General features: G+C 34.4%; 1 protein-coding gene across 8 annotated transcripts in view; it reads right to left on the bottom strand.

Moving 5' to 3' along the window:
- Positions 1-19,617, bottom strand: part of EPHA5 (EPH receptor A5) — a 364,565-nt gene that overhangs the window by 13,534 nt on the left and 331,414 nt on the right. For all 8 annotated transcript variants that reach the window (XM_055297460.2, XM_055297462.2, XM_055297461.2 and 5 more), the window contains 3 exons: positions 18,181-18,390; positions 14,933-15,082; positions 3,129-3,322 (listed from right to left, as the gene is read on the bottom strand). In XM_055297460.2, the coding sequence (XP_055153435.1) occupies positions 3,129-3,322; positions 14,933-15,082; positions 18,181-18,390 (554 nt within the window). The remainder of the gene's footprint in view (positions 1-3,128; positions 3,323-14,932; positions 15,083-18,180; positions 18,391-19,617) is intronic.

Genomic DNA, 19,617 nt, shown 5'->3' with positions numbered 1-19,617 from the left:
TGAAGGTAAGAAAAACGCTACCCACTATAGATATGTGGGATAATTTGTGCCAGGCCGATCGATTTTTCCTACAGGAACTTACCGACTTCCTAGAGGAACTTATGCTCATTTAAGTAAATTTATCTCAAAGTTAAGAAACTATTTATTCTTTATTTTACAATTTTGCATACAGTGTTTCTTAATTCACCTAGGAGTGGTAGATCATGAAAAACAAAATGTAACCCCAAATACAAAACAAAACTTAATAGAATCAACTAAATCAACAGACACTTTTAATGACACCACATTCATACTCTTTGGCCATAATAATAATGATATAAGGATGATGATGACTTTTAGAAATGTATCTTAAGGGAATAATCAGAAGAAAATGGCAAAAGGGAACTAAATATTAAAAATAATTTACGTGCCCATCATGTAAATTTACCTAATTTACATGTGAAATTTACTTAAGTAAATTGCAACTATAAGAAAAAGGACACAAATACCTTTCTCTCTGCTCAGATTCTCTCTACTTTCTCACACTCCATTTACCTTTGAGTATAGTTTCTCCAAAACCAATTTTATAAAAATTACTCTAGTTGAGATGGGCAATGATCTCTCTTTTGCCAAAAATCTGTGAGCACTTTTCAAGCTAGAAAATGACTGACCTCTTAGAAACATTCAACCAACACCATTACCACCTCCCACCTCACTCTTGAAATCCTACTCTGTCTCAACATTGTTTAAATCACAATTGTGTGTGTGCGTGTGTATGTGTGTGTGTGTGCTGGATTCTCCTCGATTCTCCTGCTAGTCTTTTTTTTTCTTTTTTTTTTTTTTTTTTTTTCCTGACTTTAAAACTCTAAGGGAGCAGGACTTGGCCCTATATTTTTCTATTTAGGCTATAACTCCACTATAGACATTTTTACTCACTTTCATGTCTTTAAAAAGTATCTACTTTTTAAAAATTTTTGTTTCCAGACTAAGATTCTTCTGTATCTGTATGCCTATTTTGTACCTCCATATTTCTCAGAGAAATATGGCCCCAGGTCCAAGACCACACTCCTCATCTCCACATCTGTGTGCTCTTGAAGTTCTCCCCATTATACAGTATGATGCAACAGTCCACCTCTTCCCTGTCCTCAATTTTCTCAAAATATATCACTGTGCATACCATCTATTCAACTTCCAATATATTGTACAGCCGACCACTTCTCTCCCATTCAATATTAGTACCACCTTATTTCAAGATATCATCATGTCTCGCCTGCACAATATAACCTTCTAGTATTCATCTTGAATTCAACTCTCACTCCCCACTCCAAAACCAAACACACAATTGGCTTTGAAGTTTTTATTCTGTTCAGCGTCTCTCTCCCAACAGTGCATTGGCTTCATAAAGGCAAATACTTAGGTCTATTTGCTTAATGCTGTATCCTCAGCACCTAGCCCACAGCATGACCCAGAGTATAAAGGTGAATAGATGTTGGATGAATAAATGAATATGTTATAGTGATTTTTAGCCATTAGCCATGAATTGTGAGAAAGAGAATTGCAGAAAGAAACAGTTGGAGAGTAAGATCTTGTAGTTGAAGTTATGAAAGAATTGCAATTTTGATAATAGCAAGGTCTAGAATATAAGCATGGAAAGGAAAGTAGAAGGTAGATTTGAGAATAAAATCATTGGAGAAAAATTCAAGATATTTAGAGATACCGGAATATCATCTATATGGTTATTGAAATCATCAACTCTTGTCACATAGGTAGGGATGGAGAAAGAGTGAGACAATGGACTAGGAACTAACAATTTCTAGAGTCAGGATATGCAGATAACTGAATAAAGCAAAGGTAGTTAGTGGTACTGTTGGTCTTAAAGTAAAATTTGTTTAAACAAAACCTAGAAAGCTGAATCCTATATATTGCATACAATGAAATAAGAAAATTATTTAGAAATGTTTAAATGCTCTCAAGCTATAATAACGATGCCTATATAAATTGATATAATTAAGAACATTAAGTATTTTTTTACTCCTTTTGTGTGTCCATTTGTGACAATGTAATATAATTCAAACAAGTAGATGAGAGAAAGTCTTAATATTTTATGTGACAATAAGCAATTTAAAAGCAGATATTTAGGGAACAACGTAAGGAATAATTGCTAAGAAGATACATTCTCCATTTGCTACCACAGGAAGTTAATGATGCTTGAACAGAGTTTGAAGATTCATTCCTCATTTGTATTTAAAATGACTTTTCATCTAGTAAACAAATGTTATGTCAGAATCATAGAACTTTCATAACTTTATTAACAAATTGTTTCTCATTTAGTCCATGCGAATAGGCAGCCAATTTAGTTATTAACATAACACTTTCTTGTAAAAATAGACAACTGCCTCAAACATAGTGAAAATAACAGTCTGGTAAATTTTCTAGTGCAGAATCAAACTGATTTATTTTTTGAGAAGATAATTCTGTTTTTCAGAAAAACAGAAAGGCATGCTTTACAAATATGAAACATTATTTAAATGCATTCATGTGCTATTCAGAAAAGTAAAAACTATGCTCATTTACTCCCACAAATTTTCTCCACAAGATTACTCATTTATTAGTTTTAAATCTCATTCAAACTACACACTAAATAATTAACCAAAAATCTGTGTGCAACTGCATAAGAGCAAAAGGGTCCCTAAAATTGTCAAGGTTTCTAAAATATGAATACTAAAATGTATTCTAAATAAATCAAAGAGTAATTATTGCTAGATATCTCTGGTTTAAAATGTATCAGTGGTTAATTGGCTTTTTCTTATGTTATAATCTTATATTCCTCCTCCTCACCTATCCTCCAAAATTCATGAAAATACACACATTTAAGTTTTTTTTATGCTACCTGAATGTGGCTATAGTTCATTTTTCTGAAACCTGGCAAGTCATACTATTAGATTAGGTATAGGTGATTTTAAGTATCATTTAGTCACATATTTCGTTCATTGTAAGAGAGTAACATGCAAAAACTATATCCAAATAAATTAGTGTCATATAGATTCACAGATTAATGTCTACACAAGAATGATTTAATTGATAAAATATTTGTGACATCAATCTGAATTAGCTACATTCTGGAAAATCACTCGGATCTGGACTTGTACCTGCATGATGCATTAACCAGCGTCTTCAGACTACTTGGGTTACGTATCAGCTTGTCCAACATGTTGACTATTTCATCAAACTTGGGCCTGCTATTTCGGTCTTTCTGCCAGCAATCCAGCATTAACTGATAGAGAGCAGCAGGGCAATCCATGGGGCTTGGCAGACGATAGCCTTCCTCTACTGCTTTAATCACCTGTATAAAGCGAAACAGAACCAGCACCCCAACACCACAAATTTAGTATAGAATAGCTTTAAAAATGTCCCACTGTCCAACTTTTATCCTTTCTTATCCTTACTCTTGCAATAACAACTAGTATTACTGTCTTTAAAATCCACGGCTATTTCCATTTGCTGCAAAATACAACATAAAATAAATATACTATCATCATATAAAAAGATAGGCTTTTTTCACATATTATAAATAAAATAAATGGTAATCATTTTTTTCTTAAAATCTTGGTGAAGGGTGATTTGTAAAATTAATTGACATAAAATATACAGTTCATGTTTTATTTATCCTTGCACTCCAGAATCAAATAGAGATTAAATTTTCTAGTGATTTTTCTGAAAAGTTAATGTCTTTTTAATGAAAAAATATGTGCACAGCCACATTTTTAAAGTAATAGAACTGTAATGTTACTTCAAAAGAGACTTTTGGATGGTAAATGATGGATAAGTCAAAGGCTAAATTAGCATAACTGTCTCATGTATCATTTAATAATGTCAAGGTCTGACTGTTTATTATCATCTGCTGATTTCTGTCAGGAATCTGGAATGACTGTCTTGTATCACAAGAATTATAAATATCCTTGATTTTAAATGTAACCACACATATGAGTATCAGCCTAATTGTGAGGTCATTTTATCAAAAACATTTGTAATGTTGCTGCCCCCATCAAAATACCTAACTTAAGAAGAAATTTCTTTATGCTACCAAACACAGCAATACAGGTTTATTTTATTATTAAAATTCAAATATTTGAGTGATACTAAAACAAATTTTAATGAACATATTTCTCAATATCTTATTTTGCAAATTTCTTTAACAATTAGTCTTAATTACATTTTTTCACAAAGAATTCAGAATTGATTTGGTAAATGGAAAAAAGATTAGGAAATTTACAAAGATAATTTTAATTTTTTTTCTTTTTCTTCTGGCACATAATAATTGTACATATTTATGGAATACAGACTGATCTTTCAACACAGGTATAAAATATATAATGATCAAATCAGGGCAATGAGCATGCCCATTACCTCAAACATTTATTACCTGTGTTGTGAATATTCAAAATCTTCTCTACTAGCTTGTTGAAAATATACAAGAAGTTATTGGTAAGCATACTAACCCCACAGTGCTGCAGAACACAAGAATCTATTCCTTCTACCTCGCTGTAATTTCGTATCCCTTAACCAGCCTCTCCCTCTCCTCCCTCCTCCCTTCCCCTTCCTGGCCTCTGATAGCCACATTCTACTCTTCTACTTCCATAAACTTATTTATTTGCAAAGACAATTTTTAAGCATTGGAAAGAAAGCATTCGCCTTATGATAAATAAAATGGCACCTGACCCAGTGCAGTGGCAGATGGAAAGAAGATTAAACGGTACTTTTAAAAGACACAGGAGTAGAGAGGATAGGAAAGTAGTTAAAACCAAGCAAATTCAAGCCTATCACATTGGATGGTAATTTCTGTTAACTTTAGGCAAGCACATTTCTGAGGGTAGAAAATGTTGTCAGACATAATTTGGGACTTCTTTTATTTGAAGTGAGTAGAGAACACCCAGATGGCAATTTGCAGGAATCTGGCTAGAGCATAGGAGATGCTGGACTGACAATATAAAGGTAAGGGTCATCAGCACTTGGCCACAGCTGATGTAGTATCCCCCCTGGAAAAGCATATAATAAAGATTCCTAGAAATACCAAAAGTTAAGTGCAAGCAGAGAAATAAAAAGCACTCAAGGACTCCAAAATTAAATGATCAGATAAATTGAATAACTTTGAGCAAAAGACCTAAGAGCAGCCTACTACGTTAGTTAATTTACCTCAAAAACAATATAGCAATTAAAAGGCAAACTCCAGGAGATAATGTTTTCAGTAATTATCACATACAATTAACATAGCTTATTAAAATTTATACATATTGAGAAGTAAAATAATAAAACAACAGATACATGAGAAACATACTAGCCAATAATTTAAGAAAGAAATAAAAATGCTACACAAGTCTTGAAAAAATATTTATTCTCACTGATGATCAAATAAAGAAATATTTTTAAAAATTATCATTTGTACGCATAGATTGATAGAAGTTTATTTATTTGTTTGCTGATTATAAGATGCTAAAATAAAGCATCCTAATATAAATGGCTTAAGTCATGTAATGTATTTGCTATGCAGTGAGAATAGTAATTCTTATTTATTCAAAACATGGTTTATTTAATAATTTGCCCTTTCTCCAAAGCTGCTACCAATTAATTCGATTTTTTTCTTTAGCACCTTTTTTTTTCAATAATCCTTCCTCTATTAAGCACAACAATACAGATGTTTAGTTTAAACACCTTAAAAAGTTATTTGACCTGTGAAGATATTTCTAGAATTTATTTCTTAATCGGTCTTATTTTCGGGTAAATTTATACTTAGAAATATAATGCTCTGTCTCTATATCAACTTAGAACTGGGTCCAGGTAATTAGGTCATGAAATTTAATTCTAAATTAATTGTTATAATTTATTTTAAAAATAGATTTGGAACTATAACTTCACATTTTATATTAGAAGTTTCCTTTTTTTTTCCATTTCTAATGATTCTTTATAATAGTTTTGGGGGAAATAGATAGCATTACTACTCTGGTAGGTTTTAAAATGATGGAAATCTACCAAAAATCACAAAAGTGCAATTTAGGTGTTCATTTTCCCATGCAACTTATATAACCAAATGAGTTATAATCTCGATGGACTTTCTCATTACTATTAGATTTGTTGATACAGGTGGCTGAGATGAACAAAGTAAAGACAAGACAATTAGAATGAGAATTTTTACAGGTAAGCTGGCACCAGTTCAGATGTGCTATATCTGAAATAGTATAATATGCTATGCATTTTCTTGACATTAACATGTAAACTAATAGTCTGAACACAATACTGCCTCTCTTTCCAATTCCTAAAAGCATAACTTAGCCCCCTATATGGTATTATTCATTTCATGGCAGGGCGGCTATCTGCGCTCCTTCTATCACATAAGTGTCACTGGGTTAGCATTTTTAGGTGTATATACCTATTGTGGGTATGGTTGCTTTTCCCGCCCACAGATCCTCAGCCAGCAGTAGGAGTTTTGAAAGGCTTTATTCACAAACACAGAATTCCACATAGTATATCACCCATCCAGAGTATGCCTTTTGCAAAAAAGAATCTATGAGGACTTCTTAACTATCACAAATAGTTCTAATAAAGACCCAAAACACCTCTATTATTAAACACTGAAATAAATGTGAGCTATACATACATTTAAGAAAAAGTGAGAAAAAAAGTAAGATAATTGCTTATTTGCTTATTCCAGTTTAGGGCTGCAGGTGGCTGGAGCCTATTACAGCAGCTCAGGGCACAAGATGGGAACCAACCTTGGCCAGGACACCATCCCTTTGCAGGACACACTCACATTCACGCCACACTCACTTGGACTGGGACCGTGTAGATACACCAATTAGTCTAAAGGGCATATCTTTGTATATGGAAGGAAACCCACACATACATGGTGAGAACCTGCATGCTCCACACAGACAGTGGCCCTGGCTGTGAGTTGATATATTTGTTTTTCTTATCAATGTTATAACAAAGTGCTGTTGAACAAAATTATGTTATTCCAAGAACTTTTGTACTTCATGAAGTGCTGATAAATTTGTAACAACTCACTCTCCCTGGGGGAGGACAAATTTGTAATATTTGCATTGTGACATGGTGTAAATACTCTCTCTATGCCAATTGTAAGCTACTAACATGGTCTCATTCAAGTAGAAATGTTCTAAAAATACGCTAGCTGGTACAAGCTTGTTAGAGCACACCAGCACACATAGCTCATTATCCAGAAGCAACAAGACACAGCTGAAGCACCAACATGGAGACAAGATTCTGAAAGTATGGATGTTATTCTTCATGTTGCGGGATATACATAGTCAGAGACTTCTGTGTTGTGCTCCACTCCCAGTGACTCTTGCCAGAAAACACAGCAAAGCTCCACTGAACTAACAGCTATGAATTACTCGCGCAAAGAGATCAGCAGAAAAGGAGTCACCATCATGGCAAGGGTAACTGATACTGAGCAGCAGGAAGCGGCTGGACTTCTTTCTCACAGTTGGGGCAGACAGGAATATGTGTGAAACCCCCAGGAATGAGGAATTAGATCAGACTACCAGTTAAGCCACCACGACCTGCCAAGATCATAGTGAGGGGGATTCAGAGTGGATAGTGGAGGAGGGGGAGGATAAGGAGCGGGTGAGCTCCTAAGATCAACTATAGCTACAGGCTGCAGTTCATTTAGTAACCTGCCTCTTCTGAATTCTTTCTTAGGAGGAAGTGCCCACAGGACCATGAAACAGATGCTTTCTGAACCTATGCGAAGTAGGTGTGCCATGGCAAGAGAATAGAGCATGGCAATCATAAACATTTGTTTCTAGGCTCGTCACCTGCAGAGATAGTAATTGGCCAACAACGCTAGCTGCTGTGCTCTAAAGCCCTTCATCACATGTGCACCTGCATAAAGCTTACTTTATGCACGTTGCTTCCAGGCAATTATGGAGTATGGCAAGGATAATAAGACTCCTTTAGAACAGCATTTCTCCTCCATAGCTTGCACCCAATCATCCTTCCTTCATTCCATCTCTACTGTACCTAGGGACATACCTGTGTCACAGGCTGACATCTATCCTGGCTTCCCTTCATCCCTCCTCAATTTTTCTTAGAAAAATTTTCCTTAATATCTAATTATTTCCTGTTGACTTAGGCTTCTTGGAGGGCCTAGATTAGCTTATGGATTATGTCAGTCATAGCCATGCAGACTGTTTGTAATTATCTAAATTCATCCATATTACAAATCTACAAGATAAAAATTATTATACACATTTCACATATGAAACACCTCAGGTTCCAAATAATTAGAAGGTTTAAGAAATTGCCCATCTTTAACAGCTAAGAAGTGGGGGTGGCAGGATTCACAAATTAAGTATTTTTGTCATGAAAACCTGTGGTCTTTCCATCCTGGTGCTGAGTCACACCATTGAAATTAGAAATTATCATCACTACACTTCAACACACACCAAATAAAATAATTTGAGAGAGATATGAATGCCACCCTATAGAATCATATTTATTTGCATCATAAATAAATATACATATGAATGCCACCCTATAGAATCATATTTATTTGCATCATAAATAAATACACATATGAATTCCACCCTATAGAATCATATTTGCACCACAAATAAATATATATTTACATATTATATATAGTTACATTTATATAAATTATTGGGTGTGTATATATATATTATATATATACACGCTATATAGCTCTCTCTCCAGAATTAAAATGAGCGATTTTGGAAGATAGTGCATTCTTCATCACAGGAGATGTGAAAATGTAGGCTTGAAAACTAAGTGGCAGGAAGATTAGGAAGATTATAGGAATTCAAGCATCAGCTGTGTATTTCCATGAATTAAGTTCTGTCTAGGGCTTGAGTACCTATGTTGCTAGGCATTTACTTGAAATCTCACATATAGGAACTGTTACTATGAGATATGAAGCTCCCTACAAATGACTAGAGTTTATGAATATATTTCTGGAAGTAAACCCAGATGACATAGAAATAGTTTCAGATATATCAGTTTTATTCTAAGATTCTAAGACATATCAGTTTTTATTCTAAGATAGTTATTAAAGATATACTGAGTATGTTTTTTTCTTAGTGCATCAATGTTAGATCAGTAGACTTCCAGAGATTAAAGAGATCTTAGAAATCTTCTGTTGAAGCCTATTCCCTTTATAATCATTGAAACTGACCAAGAGTTGTAGAATCCAAGATGACTGGTTTAAGTCCAAGATTTTTGTTTTGTTGTTGTTGTTAAACAGCCAGGTACAGAAATTTTGAGCTGAAGAACTGATAATTTTTTATGTGTCATTTTTTTCAAAAGCATAAGAATTTTCATGAGGCTACTAGTTCCTAAAATAATTACTTACATCCGAGGGTGGCATTATCCTTAAAAGATGAACATTCTTTGGCCAAAGACACTAATTTTAGATTATATAGCAATGAGGCTAAGGAGTCAAATAATTTGCTTACTGTCAAATCTTAGTAATTTGCAGTATTTGGATGAGAACTAAATTCCTCATACCCCTTCTTTAGTTAATTACAACATACTGACTCTTTGTTTTAGCAAGAAATATGTCAATAATATAAGCAATATACATAATTCAATATACATAATACAATATTCCTAATATGTTATTCCTTATGTGTTTATGTATATTGCTTATATACATATAATTTATACTGCTGATATATGTATATATGTATATCTGGCACATCAGAAATGAAACAAAGAATAGAAGGAGGAAGAGAGGCACACCCAGTACAAAGCTAGTTGATCTTTTCTGGAGTCAAACAGTCTTTCTGTTTTACAAGTAAGATCTGGGCCAACAGAAGTAGTAATAAAACGACTGGATTAAAACTGGCCAGAAAAAGAAAGCACAGAACCTGACTTCCTAAAACCAAAAAAGGCAAAAATACTTCTAATATAAAAAGATTAAAAAACAGATCACTTAAATTAGTTTTTAAAATATTGTGCAATATATGTACTTAGTAGAATCTATACAGTCATATACTCTGCAATAAATATAAGAGAAAGACCTTGTCACTAAAAATAAAAAGGCAACAAAATGAAATCTTTAGTTTTTATTTTAGCTTCTGAAAAATCTTGACATTTAAAGTGTTTACTATCAATAAACAGGCTTCTACGGACTACATGATATTATCTTAGCTTCTGAGCTTGAATCAGAGTTCATGGTCTGGTATTTACCTAAAATCACCTTAGTTGTTCTAGTTTATTTTCATTATTGTCATTACAGGTTTTCTTCGTGATGGAAGAGGCGATCCTAAATCAAAAGACTCCTACTGCTGCATTTTGTCCTCCTGACACAGAGGAAGATCTCGTCTGTGAGATTTAGATTATCCTGCATGTCTTGGTAACGTAACATTTTCATAGTGGCAAAGCCCTTTAAGAATCAGATAGCATCTGGAATGTAGCGATTATGGAATATATCATTTGAAATTGCCAAATCAGTACTTCTCCTTTGTTTTCTGAGAATTTTTCTCCAAAGAAATATTTAGTGATTGTGATCATTAAATATAGTTGATTTGTCATGTTTCTTGGATACAAAATTTGGACAGAAATTAAGGCATAGGAAATTTAGTGCTGTATCTGAAAACTAAAATGCCACTTATGAACTAGCTGAGAAAGTAACAATGCATGCATTGGACATTGTATTATAGACAGATATTTTAGAATGATCTTTAATTGTATGATCATTTTCTGTAAACCTCATTTAAATTCTTAGAAAACCAAGTAAAAGCCAAAATATTAGTTTTTTTCTTTCTTAAAACTTCCTGAAACGTTACATAAGCAATTTCTAGTGTTTTTATAAGTAATTTGAAATACAGTTATCTGAAAGAGTATCAAGACACTCAAATAGCTGAAATCAGGAAAATAAAATTAAAGGCACAAGGAAAAATAAAACCACAAAGAAAGCACTATGAGAGTAAAAATAGAGGATACTATAATGTTAAAGAAGTGATTAAGCATTAGATAAATGAACTTTTATTCACTTATCTATGCAACTTTATAGTGCCCATCCACAAAGAGTAGTGTCATTGACTCAGCACTCTGATTATGCGATTAGCCAATGAGATTTTAGCAGACATGTTGCAGGCTGAGATGTAATTGGGCTCCTTCTTACCCTTCAGCCATTTTGCAAATGAGATCACGTTTGGGCTAGCTGCTGGTCTCAGGAGGAAAATAAGAGACTTGTGGAGGAGAGCCAAGGCATACTAATACAGACCCATTGGCCCCCAGGAACATAAGATGGCCTAGTCAAGATGCAGTTATGAACATTCACCTAGCGCCAGTGTTTGCACTGGTGTATAATTGTGTCTGTGACAGATACAACTGTATTAGGCATAATTCCTTATAATGTGGATGATCTGCTGCACAGCTGGGAAAAACGAATAATTCTGAGTGACAGGATCAGAATTCAAAATATCTCAAGTGTGAATAGAAGTCAACCAGGCAAATAAGGGATGAATGTTTCCCTTGAGTGAAGTAGACACATGGTAGAAACCAGTATATCAAGGCTCGCTGCCAGGATGGATTAAAATATTTTCACAAAAATTAAAGGGAAGAATGGCATTGCAATGAGGTTTAGATAAGATAGAAATGAAACCACGCAGTGTTCTGCAGGGCCTGTTAGCATTTGGCATTTATCTGAAGAATAGAAAGTAGTAAATGGGTCTGGTCTTAGTCTAGACTAAGATCAAGATCAATCCAGAGTAATCATATATTCAATTGAACATTTTATATTTTATATTAAATTAGAAAGCTGATGTAGGACTATTGGTTAGAAATGAAAGACAGGTAGGAGACATTGATTCAATTGGAGACAGTGTGATGCTTAGATACAAAAATTTTGGAGAACCAGATTGAAATTTCTGGTATCACTTTCATTATTTCTGTGGTGGTAAATAAGCCATTTAACATCTCCAAGCTTCAGTTTCTTAATTGTAAAACAGTAATAATAATAGCATCCCTCTGACACAAGGTTGTTAAATATAAGTATAAATATGTGTAACAGGAATTGAATGATATCGTTTTGCCATAGTCCCGCCGCTAAAATCATAAAGCTGAAGACAATATATACCATTTTCCCAGATTTAGAGAAATGCCAGTCAGTGCTCCCCTCCCCAAGCCAAGTAAGCAGGGCATAAAGAAAACCAATTTTAGCAATTTTAAGTGACTACAACAAGGGGAGACTCATTGTCATCCGGTGTGCTTGCTGAGAAGCAGAAATCCGTAATTCCAATTTGCTGTTTCGATCAGAGAAGAATGCTATGAAATCATTCGTGGGAAAGCTGATGTGTGACCCTGGCTTTTCTTCTGGGGAAATTTGAAGAAGGCTGGCTGGAGCAGCCTGCAACAGATATCTGCAAAGAGAAGGCACTGCTAGTGCATCCAATAAGCATGTGTTTCTCTCCAGTAAAGTGGACGCAGAGCTGGAACAGTAAGAGACTGTCAGATGGGGAACAGACAGCAAGCGAGAGGAACTATGGGAAGGTGGAGGACACCCTCCTCCTCTAGGGGCCTTGCAGAGAAAATGGCTTCATCAAGGCTCTGTGGAAGAGCTCAGACAACTCACTGGAGAACTAATACCTAGGCAATTTGTCTCACAGGAGGCATCAATATCCTCACATTATGAAAGCAATCATGCTTTTTTTTTTTTTTTTAATATGGAGTCTTGCTCTGTCGCCCAGGCTGGAGTGCAGTGGCGCCATCTCGGCTCACTGCAAGCTCCGCCTCCCGGGTTCACGCCATTCTCCTGCCTCAGCCTCCCGGGTAGCTGGGACTACAGGCGCCCCCCACCGCGCCGGGCTAATTTTTTGTATTTTTAGTAGAGACAGGGTTTCACCGTGTTAGCCAGAATGGTCTGACCTGACGATCCACCCGCCTCGGCCTCCCAAAGTTCTGGGATTACAGGCGTGAGCCACCGCACCCAGCCCGTGCCTCTTTTTTCTTTCTTTTTTCTAATTTGTATTTCTTTTATTTAAAAAGTTAAACATTTTTTCATACATTTATTGGCCATCTGCATTCCATCCAACGTATCTTGCCAAATCTTATGCTTTGCCTATTGTTTCTATTTTTCTTAATGCTTTATTAAGCCTCATTGTATATTACACTTGTGTTTATAATGCAGTATTGAAAATATTTCATCAGTCTAAACTTGTATTTCTTACTTTTTGTTGTGCATTTTTCAACACATAAATTTATAATTTTGTTAGTGAGAACTATCAAACTCTTTTCTTAAATGGCTTATGGATTTTTCCTGTTTTTAAAGAAAGGCTAAATATAATCAAAAATGTTCTTCTATTATTTTATATTCTGATTTTGATATTTCAATATTTATTACACCTCACATGTATATTTTATATATACATGTTGTGAAGTTGTGGTTTCACTTTGTCTTTTTTTATTATTATATTTTAAGTTCTAGGACTTCATGACTAAAACACCAAAAGCAATGGCAACAAAAGCCAAAATTGACAAATGGGATCTAATTAAACTAAAGAGCTTCTGCACAGCAAAAGAGACTTCCATCAGTGTGAACAGGCAACATACAGAATAGGAGAAAATTTTTGCAATCTACCCATCTGACAAACAGCTAATATCCAGAATCTACAAAGAACTTAAATTTACAAGAAAAAAATCAAACAACCCCATCAAAAAATGGGCAAAGGATATGAACAGACACTTCTCAAAAGAAGACATTTATGCCCCTTCTTTTCTACCTCTCCACCCAAACCGATCCTGAAGAATCCAGATATAGACTTTGGCAGAGGAGGAGGGGCAAATATCTGACCATACTTGATTCACACTGTAGGTACCTACAGTTAGGCTAGACCTCCAGTTGTGGAAGACACTTTGAAATGCATATGGACTTCACTTTCAGGTTGGACTAGAATTTTTACATTGGAAAGTGAGTGTTAATTACCAGCATTGTTGTTTCAACAAAATTCAGCTGGAGAGCTATATAGTATCTGTCTAACCAACCCTGAAGGCATGAGAGAGGGAGGTTTTATGGAGCATGGATGACAGAAATAATGGGAGTGAAAAAATTGTTTCAAATAAGCACATTATTAAATTAAAACTGTTCAATAGACTAGCTTTACAATGAAGTAATAAAATAGTTGGTAAAGCACTTAAAACAGTGTATGTCGCATGTTAAGGGCTCAATAAATGTTAGCTGCTTTTATAATTGTTGTTCCTCAAAAGAAAAATAAGAAATTTCCATATGATCCAAAATAGAAAGGGCTGTATTGAATAGTAATGATGGAAAATTACAAAGGGAAAGATTAAAGAACCATGTGTCAGGCATCACATAATAAACGTTGTGAATTTGAACAGAAGATTCTTTCACAGTTCCTTTAATTTTAGGATTCTATTATTGTAAGTATGAATTATTTTTCCATTGTGGGGAAAATCTGGTTTTTCTCTCAAGTTAAATAAACAATACAACTCTTCTTATTTTTTTTAATTTAAAGAAACATAGACTATTCCTTTTTATCCTCTCAGAGCATCCACTATTAAATCAATATCATCATCCTTTTGGTTTGGAGTATTAGCTGCCTTTATCAAATGCAAATCATAAAAACTTGCCTGTCAGTATTCATTCTTTAATGGCTCTTTCTTTATCTTTGAAAATGATACTGACATGAATTGAGTGAAACATCACTACAGTACAGCTAAAACTGTCTGGCAAGGGACTGAGTTTTATATAACTGTAACTTACTTTCCTTTGTAATAACTCATTTTGAGCTCCTGCATAAAGGATATTTCAACAACACAAAACAGATCAGAGGGTAAGCAAAGTATTTCATTTTCTTAAGCAACTGTCACTTTCAGAAATGAAAAACATTGTAAGTGTCTTGACTCAGAGAACAAAGCATTTCATTGTCAAGTTGAGAAAGAGTAGTTCCATACTCACATCTTGATTGGTCATCTCCCAGTAGGGTCTCTCTCCATAAGACACAACTTCCCACATTACTATTCCATAACTCCAGACATCACTGGCAGAAGTAAACTTTCGGAAAGCTATTGCTTCTGGGGCAGTCCATCTGATTGGAATTTTTCCTCCCTAAAATTGAAAAAGATTTAAAAAACTTCCTACATACATACATACACATACATAATGTGTCTAGGGATAGTGTTGCCTCACTGAAAAGATCTAGACAGAGATGTAGCATTTTTAAGCGAATCTGTTTGACAGCACACAGTCTCTTTTCACATCTCTCAGCCCATAAGCAGTTGTAGACTAACTACTAATTGGCTGTCTAGAAGGTTTCTAGTTTAAATTCTGTGTGACTACTGAAATACGTACAGAAACCACATCTCAATTACAGTCCTCAGTATGGCAGCTCTAAGTAAGGGAAAGCAGGCAGTCAAGCAAACCAGTAAGGTATACTCTCATGACTTTCTAACAGAGTAAAGGACTCAAATTCCCTGGGTGCTTCATTTCTTTAATACAGAAATTGTAAGTGGAAATTATAGGTTGATGAATGTGACCCTGAGCTGTTTAGCAGTTAATAAGACAAGCATAAACATTGGAGATACACATATATATGTATATATATATGTGTGTGTGTGCATATCTATTATATATATATATATATATATATTTTTTTTTTTTTTTTTTTTTTTGAGACAGGGTCTCGCTCTGTCTCCTGGGCTGGAGTGCAGTGGTGAGATCTCCACTCACTGTAACCCCCACCTCCCAGGTTCAAGTGATTCTCATACTTCAGCCTCCCGAGTAGCTGGGACTACAGGCGCGCGCTATCATGCCTGGCTAATTTTTGTATTTTTAGTAGAGACAGGTTTTTGCCATGTTGGCTAGGCTGCTCTCCAACACCCAACCTCAAGGATTCACCCACCTCAGCCTCCCAAAGTGCTGGGATTACAGGCGTGAGCTACTGGGCCCAGCCTAATATTGGATATATTAAAACAAAGTAACACTTTCCCTTGATGTTGTGTTATTTCTTTTAGACTTGCTTTTCTCTTTTCCTCTGATGTCTTATTTTTGTTTTTGTTTGGTTCAACTGTTTAACAGGAGGATGTCTTGTTTGACTAAACCAAATTAAAAATTATTGAAATTGGATTGGGGAAAATCTTACCACATTATCAAGTTTTTATGGCATAAAAATTGATTTGGTAGACTTTCTCTTAGTTCATACAATAAGCACTTTTATATCATGCCTCTTTCAGGATGAAATTATTATTCTCTTAACTTTTAATAGCAGGCAAACCTAGATAACCAAATATTTCATGTAGCATCAAATATATATTGAAAGAGAAAGAGGTGAAGGTTTTCAATATTTTCTTGTAAAAAGACTAACATATGCTTTCCCATTTTGCAGGAAGGGAAAGATTTAATTTACATTGCCAGGGAAAAAATAGGACTTAAATTGCTGTTTATGAACCAAAGTTTCAATATATATAAGGAAATAACAGTTTGGGGTCATACTAAAAATTAGTTTGGGAATTGAAGTTAGGTTTGAATTATTTACTCTTTAGCTATATGGTAACATCATTTGAAGAAGACTTACCTGAAACTTATTCTCATTCATTGAATATTGATAGGCAAGATAGTATTATGAGTCCTAGCTATGCATATTCTATAATGTCTTATTAATATTCCTTTTAGAAATGTCATTTGTTGATTATATTAAACCTTAGCCCATAATTTTTCTCCTGGTCCTCTGATCATCCTTTGTGTCATCAATAAATCTGAAGTTCCTTATCTTCTCATCTCTCAGTGTATAGATTTTCCACAGGCTGCCACTATACCCCATTTCAAAGGAATAAGCCTTGAAGGTTTCAGGTTCTCTGTCTCTCACTTTACTCTGTAGCATAACACACTAACACAGATCTTGAAAAATCTACTTTTCACACTTAACTAAGACACCCACCAATCACACTGGCAATGGATATTTGTATAACCTCAATCTTGATCAGGCCAAATTTATTAAGGGTAACTCTATTCCCAAGAGAATTCTTAATTGAGCTTTCATGTAATGCAAATAATGACAATGATAGGTCTGGAAGAGGAAAGATATTCCCCTAAATACTTTATTGATTAAGCTGACCACTGGAAGCCTTTGTTTGCTTTGATAAGTTACTTTTGCCCTTCAACAAAGTAGAAAGCCCCATGAATCACAGAGCAAAAATGTTTTAAAAAAAACCCTTATAATCTGAAAAGAACTTATTGTTAGACTACCGGTGGATGTAATTTTTAAAAGTTGAATTAGATAAGCAAACTTGTATATTACTTTGAGAATGAGAGACATCAAATTGTATAGGGAAAAGGAAAGAATAAGAGATCTCTATCTTCACAAGGGTTTTAGACATTGAGGATATCCAACTTGATGACAATGAGCATATTTAGAATTAAGCAAATATTGTTTATCATAAGGAATTCAAACTCAAAAAGTATGACATTACAGATCACCCATAACATTCTGTTGTAGCAATATGCACAGTTTTTCACAGAAAAAAATGTCAATTATATACCATATCAATACAGCAAGCAATTACTTTGATAGAAAAGAGTTTTGACTTCTGTGAAATATGACAATATGAGTTAGTGATCAATTTTCCATAGTGTAGATGTAACAGTTTTTAAATAGCTATTACAATACCTCCAGGAAATCAAAACTTTTTGAAGGAATAGCTCTTTTTTCCCCACAATGTAAATCCTTAAAAGATGGGAGCTAGATATTTCTGTATTTATTTTACAAGTAAGGACAGTATAATGCAGAGAGCTTAAACTACCCAATAATATCATATGTTTACATATGCATATATATGTGTGTATACACAGACACATACACATTATATATATATATATATAAAACCTTTAATGTAGGAGATTCTGTATTTAACTCCTTACTTTTAAATTTAAGATGATTATTCTTACATGCTGTATCTATTCTGAAGTAAGATTTTTTATTTTTAGTATCTTCAGAAAAAAATGAATTATGAAACTCAGATATTCTAAAGTAAATATTTAAATTTGCTGATACATAAAAGGAAGAATTTTTTGACTTTTGATTTTCTCTCTCCCTCTCTCTTTCTTTTTGATTTGGTTGTAGGAATGCTCTTTTAGCTATTTCTTTTAGAATCTTTAAAAATAAATGACTCTGGTCTACTGTTTCAGAAATGCACTCTGTTAGATCTTACCCTTGTGGTGTAGGCTGCCTCGGGATCATCTTCCAGTACCCGGGAAAGTCCAAAGTCAGACACTTTGCACACAAGGTTACTGTTGATTAAGATGTTTCTAGCAGCAAGGTCTCTATGCACATAGCCCATGTCAGAAAGGTACTTCATTCCTGCAGAGATACCTCTCAGCATGCCAACAAGTTGAATCACAGTGAACTGCCCATCGTTTTTCTGTAAAGACAATGTAGAAATATTGGTCTAGCAACACCAATCATTGGGGGAAAATATGAGAGGTCTGTATTCAATCCCCCAAATTGATACTATCAGTCACTAAAATTCATATGCAATTTCTATCTGAAGGAGATTGGAAAATGGTAGGAAGTATATGGTTAACTTGGTGATGTTTATTTTTCTTCTGCTTGGTCAAAGCAGATAAAGGTTTTGAAAACCCTGGCCAAAAATCTTATGTAGTTGCCTTTTTCTGCATCATAACTCCTTTATTCTCAGTCATCAGAAGGGTTTGTTCACACCCCAACCTAGTATCTGCCTTGGGTCAACAGCGTACTATTTAGAGGTGATTTAAAAGAAGCTAGCTGGACAGACATTAAGGTAAAGAAGAAATGGACAGAGGAGATAAGGGAGTTTCTGTAACAGCAGATGGGAGACGGGTGACTGAGCAGTGATCAGGTCAATGTTAGCAATTTTTGGAAGTTTGTTGTCTTTGTCAAGGGCACTGAAATTATTTCAGTTACATAAACTCATAAGGCTCAATGGATGGCTATTTTAAAATAAAGGAATGATGTGACTCTAAGACACTGGAGTACTTAAAGGTATGGTTAGAAAATTTGATAAAATAATTTGGCAGTCTGGCAGTAGGAAGAAAAATTTGACTTTTCAGTGGACCATTATCAAATTCATTGCATAGGTCCCTCTTACAATTGTTATCAATGCTACTGTGGTATCACGTTTTCCTACCAATGGTAATGAGCACTATATTAAAATTACAAACTGCCAGCCTATATGTTTAATCAGGCCTGCAAATATGTTACATTATCTAACACAAGCTATTTACTAATAAAGTGCGTTGCCAATATTTAAAATTTAGAGATTTGCACATGAAGAAAATCTTTCCCTGAAACGCTGGTGATCTGATAATATTAGCTAGTGTCAATTACCACATGAACTCTGCTGGTGCAAGTAGTGATGGGTCTTCAGGTAGATGAGGAGCACTTATAGGCTGTAACTTGACACCTTTATTAATGACTTGCCTGGGCTATTTACACGTTTTCTCGCTCTGCCTGATAAACTGTGAGAAAATCGAACACTTGTAAGACCTTATTTTTTCCTTTTCTCCCTTTTTACGTTTCTTTTTAAAAATTTTTCTTTTCTTCTCTTATTCCCTTTTACTTCTCGGCATTTTTTTTTTCAAATTAAGACACACTTAAATAAAACTTTAGG

Source organism: Symphalangus syndactylus, chromosome 10, assembly GCF_028878055.3.
Source record: "Symphalangus syndactylus isolate Jambi chromosome 10, NHGRI_mSymSyn1-v2.1_pri, whole genome shotgun sequence".
In the NCBI taxonomy this organism is placed as follows: domain Eukaryota; kingdom Metazoa; phylum Chordata; class Mammalia; order Primates; family Hylobatidae; genus Symphalangus; species Symphalangus syndactylus.
This window is presented reverse-complemented; position numbering and strand designations above follow the sequence as displayed.